The sequence below is a fragment of the Hordeum vulgare genome, chromosome 2H, assembly GCF_904849725.1.
Source record: "Hordeum vulgare subsp. vulgare chromosome 2H, MorexV3_pseudomolecules_assembly, whole genome shotgun sequence".
Taxonomy (NCBI): domain Eukaryota; kingdom Viridiplantae; phylum Streptophyta; class Magnoliopsida; order Poales; family Poaceae; genus Hordeum; species Hordeum vulgare.
Window position 1 is genome coordinate 603,131,351 of NC_058519.1, and position 18,789 is coordinate 603,150,139.

Below are 18,789 nucleotides of genomic sequence, written 5' to 3' on the forward strand. Positions count from 1 at the left end.
GGGCTCCATACCGCATCTCCTTCCTCCCCATCCCCACACCGCAGGGGCCACGCCGCCAACCTACGACCCAGACCCGCCATCCATCCCACAACGTCGGAGGAGACAAATCGCCAGACAAGACCCGTCGTCGGTTGATTCCTAACCGGCGCCAAGGGATTCGTTCCGATCCCTCCCCCGCCCATTTCCTTCCCCCGCCCGGCAGGCCGATCCACCACCCCCGTCCTGCCGGATCACGCGCTTCTTTCTTGCGTCGGCGCAGATCCAAGAAACGCACCCCTCCCACCCTCCGGTTTGCTCCCTCTCCTCTTCTTCTTCTTCCTCTCGCCAAGCTCCCGTTCTCGTCTTGCGTGGCCTTATGTGGTGATCCGGACGTGCGTGCATCCGTTTCTTGTTTTGGATCTTGGTCAGGCGGACAGGCACTCGGGCGCCGGGCGCGGGGCGAGGGCCGAGCTTGATATGCTCCCAGCTTGCTGAGGATCGCCGCTGTCCAGGCCACCCTCTGTTCCGGCCGGCGAGCTACCGATCAAAATGGTGAGGATCCACGACCGCCATTTCTTCAGATTCGGCGGTCCCAGCCTGGTGTCGGTCGCGAGCGGCGAGTTGACCGTTTGCTTCGGGAATGCGCAAAGCACATAGAAAGAGATTGACAATGTGATGCGCCGAATGCTTCTCGTCGCTATTGGCATTGATGCTCTCTTGGATTTGTTTTGGTTCTCGTTCGGTGCTTGTTCTGGATTATCACGTGCTTGTTTGGTCACAGTTGGTGGATTGGTTGGTGGGTCTGTTCTTGCTCGCATCCTGCTTGTGTGTGTATTCATGCTTAAGTTGCTTCGACATCAGTGGAAAGCGTGTTTTCAATGCTTTTGGATCTATGATCTATCTAATGTCCGGGGCATCGATGCCTAACACTCATGATGCATGCCGACATCCTGTTTGTTTCTGTGTGTTAACGCTTAAATTGCTTCGACGTTAATAGAAAGTGTGCCTGCACTGCTTTTGGGTCTAGTATGATCTATCTGATATCCAACGCATTGATGCCCAACACATGATGCATCATGCATGAGTTCATCAGTTAGTGGAGTGGGGCAAGAAAAGTGTGTCTCTCCTTTTTTGTATTGCCTGTCCTTTTCTTACATTTTTTCAGACATGTCTTTTCTTTTCTGTCTCATGTTAGATTTTGCATATAAATGGAGGGAATAGGAAATACAAATGTTTATTAAACCTGCCTAATAAATCCCCTAAAATAAATGCACCAATTTTTATTTTCAGCCTTGGACTTAGATATAAGATCTTTAGATTTACTCTGCTGACTGATGCTATATGAATAACAAGTATGATATCTATTTTTCAGATGGAGGACGAACAATCAGCCACATATACTGTGGATGACGCCCTTATATCTTCAGGTTTTGGGAAGTACCAAATATTGATTCTCGCCTATGCTGGGATAGGCTTAATCGCTGAAGCAATGGAGATGATGCTGCTATCATTTGTTGGTCCATCAGTTCAGTTAGAATGGAATCTTACTGCTCACCAGGAAAGCATGATTACAAGTGTTGTTTTTGTTGGAATGCTAATAGGAGCTTACTCTTGGGGTGTGGTCTCAGATAACTATGGAAGGAGGCAGGTCTATTCATTACTTCTTTCATGTAATTTTGTTGCACGAATTACGCATGACCATTTCCCTCTTGGTGATATGTAGCGTAATGTTGCAACCCATCCTTGTTTCCATTGGCAGATACTGCTTATGGTTACCAACAGTAACCGCTTTGGAAATGGCAAACTTCCTATGTTAATTCTCAAATTTTAAAATTTAATGCCACTTTGAAAATAAATATCAAAACTGTTCTCATCATAGATCCTTAAATAATCACAGATGTGAAAAGTAGGGTATACCTATTTAAATTTAATGCAAAAACCTTATCTTCTTGTTTAGCTCATACATGCTCTTATATTCTGTTACATTTGAATTTTATAGGAAAGGGTTTCTCTTTACTGCCATTATGACGAGTGGAGCTGGATTCCTGAGTTCGTTTTCTCCAAACTATTTATCTTTAATGGCTCTACGATTTTTAGTCGGTATTGGCTTGGGAGGAGGACCTGTTCTTGGATCCTGGTTCTTGGAATTTGTTCCTGCTCCAAGTAGAGGAACCTGGATGGTGGTACTCTTAGCATTTTGGACTGTCGGTACCATCTTTGAGGCTTCACTTGCATGGGTATAATTTTTCTGCTTCCATGTTTAGAAACTGGCATTATGACCAGTGCTAATTTATATCAGCAGTAAACAACATAGATGATAAACATCAGTTTGGAAAGTAACTTCTAGCAAAAGCGCATAAAAGTAAAAAAAGTTGCTGATTCTTTGACACTTGGTTATGCTTGTCAATCCCTCAAAACCTTTTCTGAAGCAATATTGACAGTACCTGTCTGGTCCCTCTGTATCTGCACATGGATACGTGGATTAGGACATCTACTAAAATTCGACAAAGTATCCAGTTTTGCTTAAGCAGTTTCTAGTATCATGTTGTTCTTGTGTCTAATTTTTTCTTGGTAATGGCAGCTCGTTATGCCCAAGTTTGGCTGGAGGTGGTTGCTAGCGTTATCATCTGTTCCGTCTCTCCTCCTGCTTTTGTTTTATGCCATCACACCAGAGTCACCAAGGTTCCTATGCATGAAAGGCAGAACAATGGAGGCTGTGGATGTACTTGGAAAAATGGCAAGGTTAAACGGTGCAGAACTTCCTTCGGGTAAGCTTGTCTCTGACAAAAACATTGAGCTAGATGAAGTTTCGGAGTCTGCGACACTTCTGAATGCTACTGCTAAAGCTGCTAAAGAAGAAGAAAATGACAACATCAAGGAAGACGAAGGTTCTGATTTTGGAGGTTTCAAGTCTGTTTCTAAGCTGCTGTCACCAAAACTGCTCAGAGCAACTCTGCTTCTGTGGATGGCTTTCTTCGGGAATGCATTTTCGTATTATGGTATTGTTCTGTTGACATCGGAGTTAAGTAATGGCAATAGGATATGTGCAAAACAGGAGGTTGAATCAGTACACTCGAACAACTCAAGCTTATACAAAAACGTTTTTATCTCTAGCTTTGCAGGTTTGTTCTCACTCTTCATAATAACTCTTATGATAATCTCTTTCGACTGCATACAGATGTTATGTTGGTGACTGATGCTTCCACGTTTTCTTGAAACAGAGATTCCGGGTTCATTCGTGTCGATCATGATCGTGGATAGAATCGGCCGAAGGCTTTCAATGGCTTCGATGCTCTTCACTAGCTGTGTCTTTTTATTCCCACTAGTGTTTTCCCGGACAGAAATACTTACAAGAATCTCGTTATTCGGTGCCCGGCTCTGCATTTCTGCGAGCTTCACAATCGTATACATCTATGCTCCTGAGGTCAGCTCTGTTCTACCCCTCTTTTCGGCTGAACCCTCTCATCAGTTGTTGCTGATCTTAAACATTATTCACATCTTGGCTTCGTCATTTCCAGATCTACCCAACCTCGGTGAGGACGACAGGCATCGGCGTCGCGAGCTCGGTGGGCAGGATCGGCGGCATTCTGTGCCCTCTTGTCGCTGTTGCTCTGGTGCACAACTGCCATCAGACAACCGCGATCCTCCTCTTCGAGCTCGTGGTTTTCCTCTCAGGAGTGGCTGTCATGTTCTTCCCTTTCGAGATGAAAGGCCGCAGGCTCAACGACACCGAGGCTGATATGCATTGATGTGGCGGGTTATATCGTAGGACCAATTTTTTGTGTCCTGAGAGCAGTGGTGGCATATTATCGAACATCTTTTTCCAACATGATACCGATATTGATTATAGTGATCTTAGATACCGGGGAATCTTTTCCCCTAGGAATGATCCCCATTCACTTGGCGGCGGTGCGAGGGGTTTGCAGAGTATAAGAATAGTTGGGGCTGGGTCGGTTGTGCCCTGTTGTTTTGTAATCTATACTTTGGACTTTGGAATGATATAATCGTTGGAATAAGGAAATATACCAGTTAGGCAGAAACTGGCTTTTTTACCAGCTTGATCCGTTCCATACAACTGAACCTTTTCAAACCGTTTCTTTCTGAGAACAAAAAGAATTGCACCAAAAATAACAAACAAATTTGCCGCAGTCCAGAAGCGACGTCGGCTGATGCGTTTTCCTATTGACAGTTACTTAACATACACTCTTGCACTGTTGTTCTGTTTACGCTAACCAATCAACGAATCAACGCCATAGCAAAGAACCAAGCACACCACTGCGAACCAAAAATAAAAAATAGAAAAAATGACATGGCATATCAGTAGCCCAACACATTTTCTGATGCTGGACTCCAGCATCTGCAGGCAGGGGACGCTGCTTTCAAGTTTCAACTAGATCACGACGATCGCTGACGTTTCCGCGGCGATTTTTCCACCTTCCACTGAAGTTTTGATGTTGAACTGATCGCTTTCCGTGGTGCACATTTCCTTGCTGAATGCTTTACCCGGGTGGAAACTGGAAAGCGGCACCGGCTGTTCCAAGTGAGCGATGACGCCCATGGCCTGCTCATTGGCTGCTGCTCATTCGGGCCACTTGGGAGGGACGCAACGCAAGCAACCAACTTGATATATATTATGTTGATGGCTCGCCTATGGTTTTGGGTAATATTACTATGGACTATGGAGTAGTAGTTGTTTGTGAAAGGCTCGAGCTGGTGACCTTAAAAGTCTGAAGTCAAGTCATTGCTTGTGGATTGTGGAGTTGTTGGTCTCTCTCTTGACCCGGACGACTGTGATGAGGCGTCACCATTTGTTGTTTGTTTGTGATTAGTTTACTTGGATGATAAGGCTGTGTTGTGTTGCCCGAAAAGAAACTGAAGTTCAGTTGCGCACACCACGCACCCCGGCTTGCAAATGTCTCTGCTTGGAGTTTTAAATGTGTTGATGCAAGTCTCGCTGCCAATCATGCAAACAGTCTTTCTCCAAAGATAATGCAGTTGTATTGTGCAAACAGTCAGAGCTCGCGGGCGCAGCTCATGATGCTTTGCATGAATTAAAATTAGACGAGGTGCCTAGCGGCTCATGATGCCCTGTGATTGTTAATCTGATCGACTGATCGAGCTCCCGGTCGCCTAGTTAATCCCCATCCACTTCGTTGTTTATCCATGCTGGTACATGGGATACTTTTCATCGGGGTGACGTGTCGGGCGACTGAGAATGAGTTGACATGCTGGCTTACCTACTACCTGTCTGGCTCCACTTCCACGACGGACTTGAACTCGATTGATCACCTGATCGCGCGCGTATCCTCAGTGGTGGTGCCATGGTGGCGACGCCATTACTTCAGCAGGGTGCCTGGGGGAGTCAATGTCGCGCGCGTGCGTGCGTGCATCGGGATCACTAGCTGCAGTGCCGCGTGTTTGCTTTTTTTTTTTTAAAGTTAGAAGGAGAGCTGCTAAGATTTCATTGCAGAAGAAGAAGCCGATGATGGCTGGAAACTGCTCGGTTTATTAAAAAAAAAGACAAAAACCTGTACAAGGGACACATAATACCCAACTAAACTAGGCCTAAAGCACTACATGGCAAATAAAAGCGCCAAGGAACACAAGCATGCGAACAACATTGTAACACCTTAGAGGGAAGACATATTCGATTAAGGAGTGGGCATGTGCCGCTCCGGTGGTAAGAGGACAGTCAACGTCACTTGTTTGGGGCTGCCTCCATGTCAACATCACTTGTTTGGGGCTGCCTCCATGTCAACATCACTTGTTTGGGGCTGCCTCCTCGAGTGTCCAAACACCGCCGGCCAACATCCAGCCCTCACCGGACACGTCACCGCAGACCCGATCATCACCCCGCCACCGCCAACTCTAGACTGGACACCTTGTCGCAAACCATGTGCTCCCATCAAAAGGCCAAATCTTCATAACGATGCTTCCAACAAAGAAAAGACGTCGAGGACGTCGTCATCGCCGATCCAACAAGGCAGATCTTGGTTTTCACCCAGAGACTGAACTCGGGGAAGAGAGAGGTGCAAGATCTCCTCGATCAGGCCTTGAACAAGGAAACAACACTGGTGTTGTCATCACTGGCACAAAGCAGGACTTTCGTCCGAAGAAATTGCAAAACCTACGTCAGGGAGAACACCCTATACACACCCATTAGGAGAGCTGGAGCTGTCCCTCCTCACATCGAGACCAAAGCACGACGGAAGCACCGACATCTCAGGACCTGCACGGCGCGATCAACTCCACCACTCGCACCATCCACGAGATAGGAAGCGCCTCGAACTTGCCGGCCACGCCCATAGCCACCGCGCCCGCTCTGGTGCACACATCAACCACGGCAAGGAAGGGCCCAGATCTGGCCGGCCCCGCCCACAGCCACCGCCGCAGACCGCTCCACCACCCGATCGCAGCCACCGCGTCCGCACCGCTGCACGCACTCGCCACGACCAGAAAGGACCTAGATCTGGCCGTCCCCGCCCGCAGCCACCGCGTCCGCACCGCTGCACACACCCGCCACAACTAGGAAGGGCCTAGATCTGGTCGTCCCCGCCGCAGATGGCGCCGCACACCCACCTCCAGACGCGCCGCCACGATGCCAGGCCGCCTCGCACCTCGACGCGCCCTCATCGGGCCGCCTTCGCCACGCCCTCGTCGGTACGCCCCCTCCGCACCCTCGCCAGGGCGCTCTCGCCTCACGCACACCCCGCCCTCACCACGCGCTGGCCACGCCCATGCTACGCGCTCGCCGCACCCTCGTCGGTCCGGCCGCACCCTCGTTGGTCCGCCCGCGCCACGTGCTCGCCGCGCCCACGCCTTGGCCCTCGTCGCGCCCACGCCGCGCGCCATAACAATGAAACGGAAGGGCCCCACTACCAGCTTCAATGGAGATGACGCAGTCTTCGCCGACCGCTCCTTAGTTGGCGGCGAGCCGAGAGGAAGGTGGGAAGGGGGTGGAGGTGCCCGATCTAGGGTTTCCATCGAGTCGCCAGGGAGGGCCACGCGGGGGACAGCGAGTCTGTTTGTTAGTTTTGCCGTGGTTGCTTTGGTTGGACTACCTTTTGATTGAGTTATAAGAGCATCTTCAGCCACGACTTGCAAATTCAAGCCCTCAAACATTCATGGACACGTCCGATCAGTGATCGGGCGTGTCCCCTATTTGTCTGTCCGCACAACCACACTTCTCATTTTCTTCCTTGTATGTCCGGTCACTTGCACGTGATTGGTGGAGAAGAAAAGAGAGAAAGAAAAGAATGATAAGAAAATAAAAAGGTGGTCCGGTGTGGGGTCGCGTCCTATGTGGCGGACTAACCGGACGCGTTCGGACGCGTCCGCGAGCCCTCATATCCTCCCCATATTTGAGATGGATATGAGGGTTTGCAAACATCCTGAGCATATAGGGACGATATAAGGGGTATGGTTGGGTCATTTTTTCCTTCTCTCCCCTGCCCGATCACTGACCGGGCGCGTCCGCGGGCATGTGAGGGGTCCGGTTGTAGATGCTCTAAGGCCAACTTGAACGCATGACATCATACGGATGTCCGTTTCATCTGTTTTTTGTTTGTTTGGGTGACAGACGGGCACGTCCGTCCGCTTGGACTCGTGCGATCGTGGATGCGCCCAACCGATCCGGCTTGTCCCTAAATGTCCACAATTTTGGGCTTCAATTTTGGCCCAAACATAATCCAAATAAAATGTCACAAATAATAAAAAACTACAAATAGAAACATTAAAACGTCCACATATCCACACTAGCCAAGTTCAACGCAGTACTTAATTAAACATAAAAATTTAAAGACATAAAATAGATGTCCGGTCGGCGGTGTGGCCAACGTCATCTTCAGGAGCCGTCGTCGTCATCAGTGAGGTCGACGTATGAAGGTGGATGCCATCGGTGGGCTGGCGGGCGCGACGTCAGTCGATCTACTCACAGAGGCGCGACCACTCGTTGGTACCGGTGGGATTGGCACCCGATCTACGGACATATGCCAATTGTTGGGGAGGTGGGCATCTCCCCACGGGAGTGGCATCGCCGTGTCCCAATATCGCCGGCAAATGTCCGCGGGAGACGTATGGCCTATTGCATTGTGGGGCCGCACGCGATGAGATGGCAAATGCGGGTGGAGCATGTGGTGCGGCGGAGCGGCGGCTACCAGAGGAGGATCCAACCTCATCGTCGTGCTTCCCCTTGGTGATCCAATGCCAGCCCATGACATCGGCGAGTGGGTGGACGTGATGGCCGCGGGTAGGGTTTGCTAGCATGTTTCCGGGTTGGAGGAGATAGGAGGGCTTGGAAGTGGAACCTGCGGACTCACATGTCCACGGCTTCCACTTTAAGAAGAGTAACGACCCAAAAGTGGGTGGCTGATGACCAAGGCTCACCACGCGTGCGCATTTATTTTGGATGATGGGGTAGTTGGGAGGCCGCCATGCGTCCTCGAGGCGGACGAGGAGAAACCGCGTGCCAGTCCGTTCGTCGTCAATGTGGATGCAAACCGAGCACAGGTTTGCACCGAAAATAGGGCGGGATAGATGCCAAACGGACAAATATGCGGTTACGGTAGCGCGTTGGGCCGTGTGGCGTGTCCATTTGGCCCCAACCGGACAACCAAACAAGATGGGGTCGTGCGTTGGAGTTGGCCTAAGGGTGCATTTTGTTACTCATAAAATTGCAAACAAACCTAGTTGGACCACGAAATATGCGTTTGGTTGTGAACGCGGTGGGTTGGATCACATTCGCACGAAGCATAAAGCACCACATAGCCTGGCTGGCTAAAAATTGTCGAATCAACAATTTCTAGCAAGCCAAGTTGAGTGCGGCGCAAGCTCGCGCACGGGGGATCAAGGCAAAAGCAAGTTGGGATGGCGGGAGATTGAAATCACGCACTCCGGCACGACGCCAAATCTAGGCTCACCCCTCCCCCACCCATTTACTCGATCACCACTACCTCTAGGGCAGTCACTTCCTCTAGCCTCACTATCGGCGGTGGCGGTGACTTAAATGTGTGCAAGCGGCGGCGGTAGATCTGGCAGTAGGAGTTGTTGCTCCCCATCCATTTGGTCACCGTCTGGTTGTCCTTGACTCAGCCATGCCCCCCTTCGATGCCGGTCCGTTCTTAAGCCGTTAGGAAAGGTGTAGGATCGATTTCCCCATGGCTCAACGCACTTGATGCTTGTGATTTGCGTTGGGTTTTCCGTGAAGAGGAACGGGTTATTGACAAAATGCGGGTAAGTGTTTCTCTCGATTAAGAAACCAAGGTTTATATCGAACCAATAGGAATATCAATCATCAACCGTCTTCAGCGGCTGCACACAAAAGAGCAAACAACTTGCACCCAATGCGGGCAGGAGAGTTGTAAATCCCCTTGTCCTTGTTATTTGCAAGAAAGTGAGTTGTGTAGATAATTATGGAGAATAGTAACTAAAATAAAAGATAAAAGAAGGCATCGAGGAACATATATGTTTACTGAATATATAAGTGAATAGACTCAGGGGACCGTAGTGTTCTCTAATAGCATCTCTCATGAAAGCAACATATGGTGGGTAAGCAAATTAGTGTTGCGCAATTGATAGAACATCGGATAGTTATGCGATTTTCACGATAATGGTCATGTGTATATATGTGTCACGTCCATAAGAAAATAGGTTGACTCCTGCGTGCACCTACTACTATTAGTCCACCCATCGACCATTATCCGGCATGCATCTAGAGTATTAAGTGAAACAGAGTAATGCTTGGGGAACGACAACATGATGTAGACAAAATAAACTCAATCAATATGAATAAAACCCCATCGTTTTATCCTTAGTTAAAGAAACACAAATACACAACATGTCCCCTTTTGTCATTGGGATATAGAAATTCGTCAGGTTGAACCCACTACAACGCACATCTACCACTAAAGAAAGATCAAACTCCTTGTCCAAAGCAATTCAATAGATATGATATATTTACGAAGCTATGATGATCATGCAAATAAGAGCAATAATTATCCAGAGCAGACTCAAATACCTTTCATGGATAATCTGAACATAAACCCACATTTCATCGGATCCCAACAAACACACCATACAAAAGAATTACGTCGAATAGATCAAAGCGAAGATGCGATGATCATTGTATTGAAGATCAAGAGAGAGAGATTGCCATCTAGCTAGGTACTTACTATGGACCCGTAGGTCTGAGTTGAACAACTCACACATCATTACGAAGGCACCGAGGTTGATGAAGAGGCCCTCCATGATCGATCCCCCTCCGGCAGAGTGCCGGAGCGAAGCTCCGGATGGGATCACCGTGGAGCACTGACTTGTGGCGGTGTAAAAAGTGTTTCGTGGATGCATCTAGTTCTTTTTGAATAATAGATAATTTATAGGCCAGAGAACGGGGCAAGAGGGGCCACAGGGAGTCGACAAGGCATCAGGGCACACCGACCCCCCTGGGCGTGCCCTGTTGCCTTGTGGGCTCCTCATGCATCTCCAGGTCTCCTCGCAAAGCTTTCAGGTATTCTTTTGGTCCAGAATAAACACCAAAAAGTTTCGTGGCAATTGGACTTCGTTTGGTGCTGAAAACCTAAAAAACAAAAATCACACAGAAAACAACAACTGGCACTGGGCACTGGGTTAATAGGTTAGTGCTCAAAAATAATATGAATTAGTGCATTATGACCCAAAAAGTATCTTAAGTTGATAATATAACAACATGGAACAATAAAAAATTATAGATACATTAGATACGTATCAAGCATCCCCAAGCTTAATTCCTTCTCGTCCTCGAGTAGGTAAATGATAAAAATAGAATTTTTGATGTGACATGCTATCCAATATGTAATATTTTGCATGTATGCTCATTGAGAAACGATGAATTAACAAACATTAACATAGTAATAATTATAATCACAAGCAGCAAAATCATCAATCTTTTAGCGTGTATGATCCTAAAAGAATGTTTACCCCCATCAATCTCATCGTATGGCAAGGCATGGCTCCGTCTTCACCACATTAATATAAATGTCAAGCACCAAGGTGTTCAAGTCAAGTGATTGGATCATACTTTTTCAAGGTAAATCAAATTTTTATTCTTCACGCATTACATGAGCGTGAGCCATGGACATAGTATATGGTGGAATAGAATGTGGTGGTAGATATCGAAGGGTGAAAGTGGAGAAGATAGTCTCACATCAACCAGGCGTACCAACCGGCTATGGAGATGCCCATCGGTATATGTAGATGCAAGGAATAGGGATTGCCATGCAAATGATGCACTAGAGCTATAAGTTTATGAAAGCTCAAATGAAGCTAAGTAGGGTGTGCATCCAACTTGCTTGCTCATGAAGACCTCAGTCATTTGAGGAAGCCCGTCACCGGAATATGCAAGCCAAAGTTATAGTAATGATAATATGATTCCCACTAGCATATGAAAGTGACATATCATGAGACTCTCTAAATGAGGAACATGGTCCCACTTTGAGGCACAAGTGTGGTAAAGGATAGTAGGAATGTCCCTTATCTCCTTCTCTCTCATTCATTTTTTCATTTTTTTACTTTTTATTGGTGGTATCATTTAGCCTCCGCCATATTTATTTTTTGTCCAGAGTCTCTTCCCGACTTGTGCGGGAATCATAGTCCCCATCATCCTTTCTTCACTGGGACAATGCTCTAATAATGATGATCATCACACTTCTATTTACTTACAATTAATGAAAGCTCAATATGACTCAATATGAATGCCTTTGGCAGTGTACCAGGATGTGCAATGATCTAGCATGACATGTATTCAGAAATATTATGAATGGTGGCTTTGCCACAAATGCTATGTCAGCTTTATATGATCATGCAAAGCAATATGATGATGAATGAACTAGTCATATGATGTAAGAGTGGAATTTGCATGGCAATATATCTCGGAATGGCTATGGAAATGCCATGATAGGTAGGTATGGTGGCTGTTTTGAGAAATATAAGGAAAGGTTTATGTGTGATAGAACATATCATGCCATGGGGTTTGGATGAACCAGCGAAGTTCGCACCAATCCTCGAGGTGAGAATGAGTAATGCATGGTACCAAAGGGGCTAGCAAAGTATGAGGAGGTGAGATTGCGTATGTCCATGGTTTCATATTAGTCATGAAGAACTCATATACTTATTGCAAAGTTTTATTAGTTCCATCGCAAATCAAAGCATTAGTCGCATGCCCCGAGGGAGAGGGTTGGGAGGAGTTAACCATCGAGTGACTCCAACTTGAAACAACACTAGGATTTCAACGAGGAATAGTAATGCTCGGACATTCCTGCCATGCCCTTTTAATATTCAGGGAATCAAGGAATTCATATCTCTCAGTACTGCTACTCGTACGAATCAACAATGATGCACTCACACCTTTTTCATATTACCACACCAATATCATTAACCACAATTTCTCTTTTATGTGCTACATGATGGTTTTAATTATCATCCATTGAATACATATTATTTTTGGACTAGCTTTATGACCCATAAAAATTACCGCTACAGCTAATTAACTCTCAAACAAATATCATCGAGGAAGGAGAGTTCAAATATTTCTATAAAATCTACACGCCACCATGCTCGAAAAGATATAAGTGAAGCAATAGAGCAATTGTTTAGCTCAAAAGATATAAGTGAAGCACAAAGAGTATTCTAACAAATCATGATATATGTGTATGTCTCTCAGGTTGGTGTGTCCAGCAGAAGATGATTGCGCAAACGAAAAATAAAAAGCAAACAACACTCCAAGCAAACTCATATCATATGATGAATAAAAATATAGCTTTAAGTGACATACCGATGGATTGAGATGAAAGAGGGGGTGCCTTCAGGGGCATCCCCCAGATTAGGCGCTTGAGTCTTCCTAGAATATTACCTTGGAGTGCCTTGGTCAACCCCAAGCTTACGCTCTTGCTGATCCTTTTTCCATTGTCTATCGCTATAACACCCATGACGGGGATATAGCCCTAGGGTAGGGTCATAGGTCTGACCAATACGTCCTACCCAAGGGCACCTCATTATTAGTTTAAGGACTACAAGGGAAATTCCTACTAGATCGTGACAACATCTAATCCACTCGGTACGGATCCACTCAGACAAATACATTCCATCCACTCGGATGACAGTCAACCACTCGGCCGTATGACTCACTCGGTCATGCAAATACCAACAGTCGGCAAGACATCTGTAGTGGGCTGACATTATGGCATCAATGCCCCATCTTGTAACATAAGAGGTGAGGAGGTGGCGCACTCTATATAAGCCACCCCCCTCCACATAGCTGGGGACATCTTCTTCTTCTCCCCCAGCGGGCTCATTCCTTCCCGGGAGCTCTGGCTCTCTCTTTGTACCATGTAACTCATGTCCATGACAGATAAAACAAAGCCTCTCCGGAGCACGAGACGTAGGGTTGTTATCTCCACTGTGAGAGGCCTGAACTCGCTAAAACCACCGGGTCACCCATGTGCATCTTGATAGATCATGCCCCGTTATCCTACCCTCTTTCTATTGTCGGAATCGTTACCACGACACCCAAAACTTGAAACCTTCAATCACACAAAACTCAACAAAACTTCATGAGATCCGTTAGTATAAGCAACATAAAAAATACTTAGGCACTATTGGAAATTGATTCATACTACCTTTGTCCCAAATTTCTTGTCTTAAGTTTGTTTAAAAATGGATGTATCTAAATACTAAAACGTGACTACATACATTCGTATCTAGACAAATCTAAGACAAGAATTTTGGGACGGAGGGAGTATTTCATTATTCCATAATAGGTAATGTATTATAACTTCTCCATGGCTTATACCCCCGATACAATCCATGGCATCATCAAAACAAGCAAACTATGCAAGCAAAAAACATAATATGTCTACAACAAAACAATCTATAGTAATCTGTAATGAACCCATAGTTATGTAATCCAAAATTCTGAACAATTAGGAAGTCCCAAGGAATTTGTACAGGTGTAAAAATTCAGCTTAAAAAGACGTTCTAGTAAAATAAGAGAAAATCTACACTAGACGTCAAAGTTTCTGTTTTTGCACCGTATCAATTATACTAATCATACAAGTAATCCCAAAAGTTTAACTTGGCACAAAAACTAATTTAAACACAAAAATACAATCATTATAGAGTCAATAATCATGTCATCATACCTAAGCAGAAAGTAAAAAACAAAAAGTTAAGATAACTATTGGGTTGCCTCCCAACAAGCGCTATTGTTTTACGCCCCTAGCTAGGCATAATGCATATGATCAAGTGTTGTCATGTTTGACACTCAATCCACATGTGTCCCTCATGATAGATTCATAAGGTGGGTTGATTATATTTCTTTGGAAGTGTTCTGTTGCTTTCTTTAATGGGAATTGGAACCTTATGTTGCCCTCTTTCATATCAATAATTACACCTATAGTTCGTAGGAAAGGTCTTCCAAGTATTATTGGACAAGTACGATTGCAATCAATATCAAGCACAATGAAATATACATGCACATAATTTTTATTAGCAATAATGAGAACATCATTATTTATACCTAAGGGTTTCTTCATGGTAGAATCCGCAAGATGCATGTATAGGGAACACTCTTGAATGTTAGGGAGACCAAGCTATAGGATCCGAAGTATGTCTAAGGGGGGGGGGGTGATTAGACTACTTGACAAGATAAAAACTTAGTTTTTTTCCCAATTTTAGTTGTGGGCTAATTTTAGCAATTATATTTAATCAGGTTCACCCTACACATGCATATCTAAGAGTATAGCAGAGTAAAGTAAAATAGTTGCAAATGTAATGTAGAGGGTAAGGTAGGAAGATCAAACGCAAAGGTTGACACAAATATTTTTGGTGTGGTTCCGATAGGTGGTGTTATCGTACGTCCACGTTAGTGGAGACTTAAATCCATGGAGGGTAACGACTGCGAGAGTCCACGCAGGACTCCATCCACAAGGGGTCCACGAAGAAGCAGCCTTGTCTATTCCACCATGGCTTATGTCCACACAGGACTAGCCTCACGCACGGTAGATCTTCGCGAAGTTGGCGACCTCCTTGCCCTTACAAACTTCTTAGTTCAACTCCACAACACGAAGTAGGAGGCTCCCAAGCAACACCTAACCAATCTAGGAGGCACCACCCTCCAAAATGTAATAGATGCGGTAGAACGATGAACTCCTTGCTCTTGTGCTTCAAAAGATAGTCTCCTCAACACTCAATCACTCTCTCACATATTTGGCATGGGTAGGAGAGATTAATCTTGTGGAAAGAAACTTGGGGAGGCTAGAGATCAAGTTTCAAATGGTTGGATTGGAATCTCCTAATCTCAACACATGAGTAGGTGGCTCTGTCTAAAAAAATGGATCTGGCAACTGTAAGTGTGTTCTAAGTGCTTCCTCTATGAATGAGAGGAGGTGGAGGGGTATATACAGGCATCCCCCAAATCCAACCATTACAACATTATTGCCCAACTCAATGGCACTGAAATGAATCTCAATGGTACCGAGTTGCACTAAATGTGGCAACTTTTGAATTCTTGGCGAGACCAATATATGAATCTTGGTGGTACCGATATGATGACGTAGAGGAGTTTCCAAATCTCGGAAAGACCGATTCCAATATCGAAAATTCTGATTCTTGGAATTAGCTCAACAGAAAGTTGGTCACTGATCTCGGTGGCACCAATATGGAATTATGGTTGTATCGAGATGGTAGGGTTTGGCATAGGATCAGTGTGGTGGAAAATCGGTAGGGCCGAGTGGAAAAAGTTGATGGCACCGATTTTGATGGTTTGACTTTGGATGGAGATATTTTGTGGGAGAATAAGTAAATATTTTTGGTGGCTATCTCTAAGCACTTGAGCAACAAATTCATCATAGTACCTCACCCCTTTTAATAGTATTGCCTTTCCTATGGTCTCAAAGGTGATTTCTCACAAATCTAAAATGTAGAGTATTCTGGCTTGAAGCTTGAGCCAATCCTATTCCTTTCCTTCATCAAGGGGTTTCTCCTCACATTCCTATGGCCAAGGCATCTTTGAACTTTTCTAAAATATACTTGGATAGGATTATTAGTCTAATGATGCATATTTTGTGATCAATTATCAAAGCCACCTTAGGGAGCAATTGTGCTTTCAATCCTCCCCTTTTTGGTAATTGATGACAACATATGGATCAAAGCTTCGACAAAGGATATAATCAATGATTAGCATCGACGCTTTGAGAAATATGTGAAAAACAATAGCTCCCCCTAGATTTGTGCATTATGTAAGAATTTGCGTTTGAATGCAAATGCACAATCGATTAGGGTCACGGTCACTCTTCCATGTCACATACAACTTGGTGGTGCGCATAAATGATATGAATGAATAGTAATCACATAGCACCAAACAAGAAAGTTAATGATCATCATGAAGATAGCTCAAAGGTAATAACATGGCAGCATCAAAAAATCAAAGTGTATGATCAAGCACTTCTCCCGAAAGATAATGTCATCCAAAAGACCAAATGTTTTGAAAAACCAAATGAGAGCAAACAAAAAAGCAAAGCTCTCTCTCTCTCTCTCAACCCCATTTAATCTATACAATTATCCCCCTTTGGCAACAAGTTACCAAAAAGTTCAAAGGTCTAGAACTAATTGTCTCTCTGAGCTCGATCTCCTCCAGTAGCTGAGGATGGAGTGCACAGGAGAGCATCGACGAAGGCTTCTACAGATGTCCTTGGAGCCGGATATAGAGCATTCCTAGATGCCTCTGCCTCTGCTGCTTCTTGAGCTGTAGCTGAGCTGGGATGGCTTGAGTCCATCACAACTTCGTTATCTTCGAACTCTGGCTAAAGTGACAGGTGGGGACGATCAAGTATATATGCATGCTTTCCGATCTTGGCATTGATGAGCATCTGAATATATGGAGCATATACACATGATCTCTTCTCATCTGCAGCAGTCCTTACGATAGTCTCAACTATCAAGTCGATCACTCTGAATCGGGTGTGGTGTCTAAATGATGCAGCATATTGATGGAATAACCTCTGACCATCTCCCGATTTAGGCATCAGGATGTGTCTCATTATGGTGTTTGTAGTATGTATTCCTTCTTGCAAAAAATAGACTGAGCCAAACTTGTGCGCATGCACATACTTATGGTGCACTCGCTTATACATGTTTGACATGGAGTTGTGAGTCATCTTGGGTTCTGAGTACACATCCAAGTCTCCCTCTTGTGCCTTTGGGGCACCAATGATAGTGACCCACTCATTAATTGTGGCCTCATATCCATGACCTTCTGTCATCCATACAATCCTTTGATCAGAATAAATATGAGCGGTTTAATATAATTGCATGATCATCTCATAATTTCGAGCAGTCATCTTTGCGCCAACAAAATCTTCAATGTCAACTAGCCTGAAGTTTTCTCTCACATGGGGAAAATAATTTTCATTGGCCTTGGTATATTCCCAATCAACATATCTCATGTCACCGACAGTAGGACTCTTGTCAAGCAACACAGTCTCATAGAAATCTTTTTGCTCCTTTGTGTGATAGCGAGGGTCAACAACAGTTGTCCTTCTGATAGCATAATGATCATCTAACGTCCACTTTCTCAGTTCTTGATCCCTTCTCTTCTTCATATCCTCACCAACTAGATGAGCAGTATTGTGCAATGGCATATGCGATCTCAGCTGGAATTTCTTCCTCCTCATCACCAACAGCTTCTGTTGGGTCTTCATACATAGAAGTTGGCCTTCCGACAACAAGCACAACTCCCTTTCTGGCTATTTTCTGACCTGGCTTCTTAGCAAGCCTAGATTCTAGAGCTTCCATTCAGCAGGTCTGACATACTCCTTCCTCACAGTCTACTTGACTGTGGTCTTCTCTTTCTGCTTCTGGGGAACAATTTCCTCTGAGATAAGGTTAACATCTTCTTCATCTAAATTTAACTTCCTCGTGGACCTGGTAGCTGCCTTGGGCAAGCCATGGGAGCTAGGTGTTCCTAGGTCAGAAAGTGTCCTCTTTGGACTAGTGCGTGAGTCCATGTCAGCACTGGATTCACTGAAGTTATTCTCACTATCCTCTGATCCTCACATTCCGTCAAACAGCTAAGTAGACAAGCAGACAAGTAGACCCTGTGAAATGATATAGAAGAGCTGAAAAGGATGAACAACACAAAATTCAGAAGTTTTGAGAAAAATTGAACTCTGAAAAGTTAGGTTTAACATTCAGCAAAAAGGGATTTTGGTTTCACCGAGTCAAAAAATTTGGAGCCACTGAGACTAACGTTCTCATTAACAAAACTTGGAACTGAAAAGGAGAACTCGGTTTCACTGAGAACATTCTCAGTAACCCTAAAACAAAATCAAAAAGACCGAATTTTCTGAATCAGTGACACCGAGATTCAATCTTGCGGACGACTAAACCAAAGATTTCCATTGTTCTGAAATCTACGAGGTTCTTCTTCTGGTTGGGATGATTGTCGAGTGGAAATATTTCATCAAAGCCTATTTGCACAAGAATCAGAATTGGGAGCGCAAAAACGGGCCAGATCCATACCCTAGCTTGGTGATGGATCCACTACAACGATGATGGCGGTGAAGATTCCCGTCGACTGCGAAGACTCCGGTGGCGAGGGCGCACGGGAGATTCAAGGCGATGTCTAGAGAACTTGGGCGCGGCTGCGAGGAGGTGCACGAGGTGACGTTTGAAGAAGTTTTCCAACCATCGGGTCCGGGGATATATATATATATATATATATATATATATATATATATATATATATATATATATATAGAAACTCTATTCATCACCGAGGGT

The 18,789-nt window shown here is 45.1% G+C and overlaps 1 protein-coding gene across 4 annotated transcripts; it reads left to right on the top strand.

The window, feature by feature from the left end:
- LOC123427656 (organic cation/carnitine transporter 7-like) lies at window positions 1-4,031 on the top strand. 4 transcript variants are annotated; one of them, XM_045111752.1, is made up of 7 exons: window positions 1-289; window positions 409-531; window positions 1,352-1,623; window positions 1,979-2,216; window positions 2,561-3,101; window positions 3,201-3,403; window positions 3,498-4,031. In XM_045111752.1, the coding sequence occupies exons 2-7, from the start codon at window positions 529-531 to the stop codon at window positions 3,726-3,728; spliced, it is 1,488 nt and encodes a 495-aa protein (XP_044967687.1). In that variant the 5' UTR covers window positions 1-289; window positions 409-528; the 3' UTR covers window positions 3,729-4,031. The 4 variants fall into 4 exon arrangements, with proteins under 4 accessions (XP_044967687.1, XP_044967688.1, XP_044967686.1 ...); XM_045111753.1 differs by lacking the exon at window positions 409-531; XM_045111751.1 differs by lacking the exons at window positions 1-289; window positions 409-531 and having other exon boundaries at window positions 1,319-1,623.
- Window positions 4,032-18,789: the final 14,758 nt, after the last annotated feature.

What these genes read in the sequence shown, in the direction of transcription:
- LOC123427656 (XM_045111751.1), top strand. Translation starts at nt 1,334, where the DNA reads ATGATATCTATTTTTCAGATGGAGGACGAACAATCAGCCACATATACT. An exon ending in TTTTATCTCTAGCTTTGCAG is followed by an intron (nt 3,102 to 3,200) that starts GTTTGTTCTCAC and finishes TTCTTGAAACAG; the next exon opens with AGATTCCGGGTTCATTCGTG. An exon ending in TATACATCTATGCTCCTGAG is followed by an intron (nt 3,404 to 3,497) that starts GTCAGCTCTGTT and finishes CGTCATTTCCAG; the next exon opens with ATCTACCCAACCTCGGTGAG.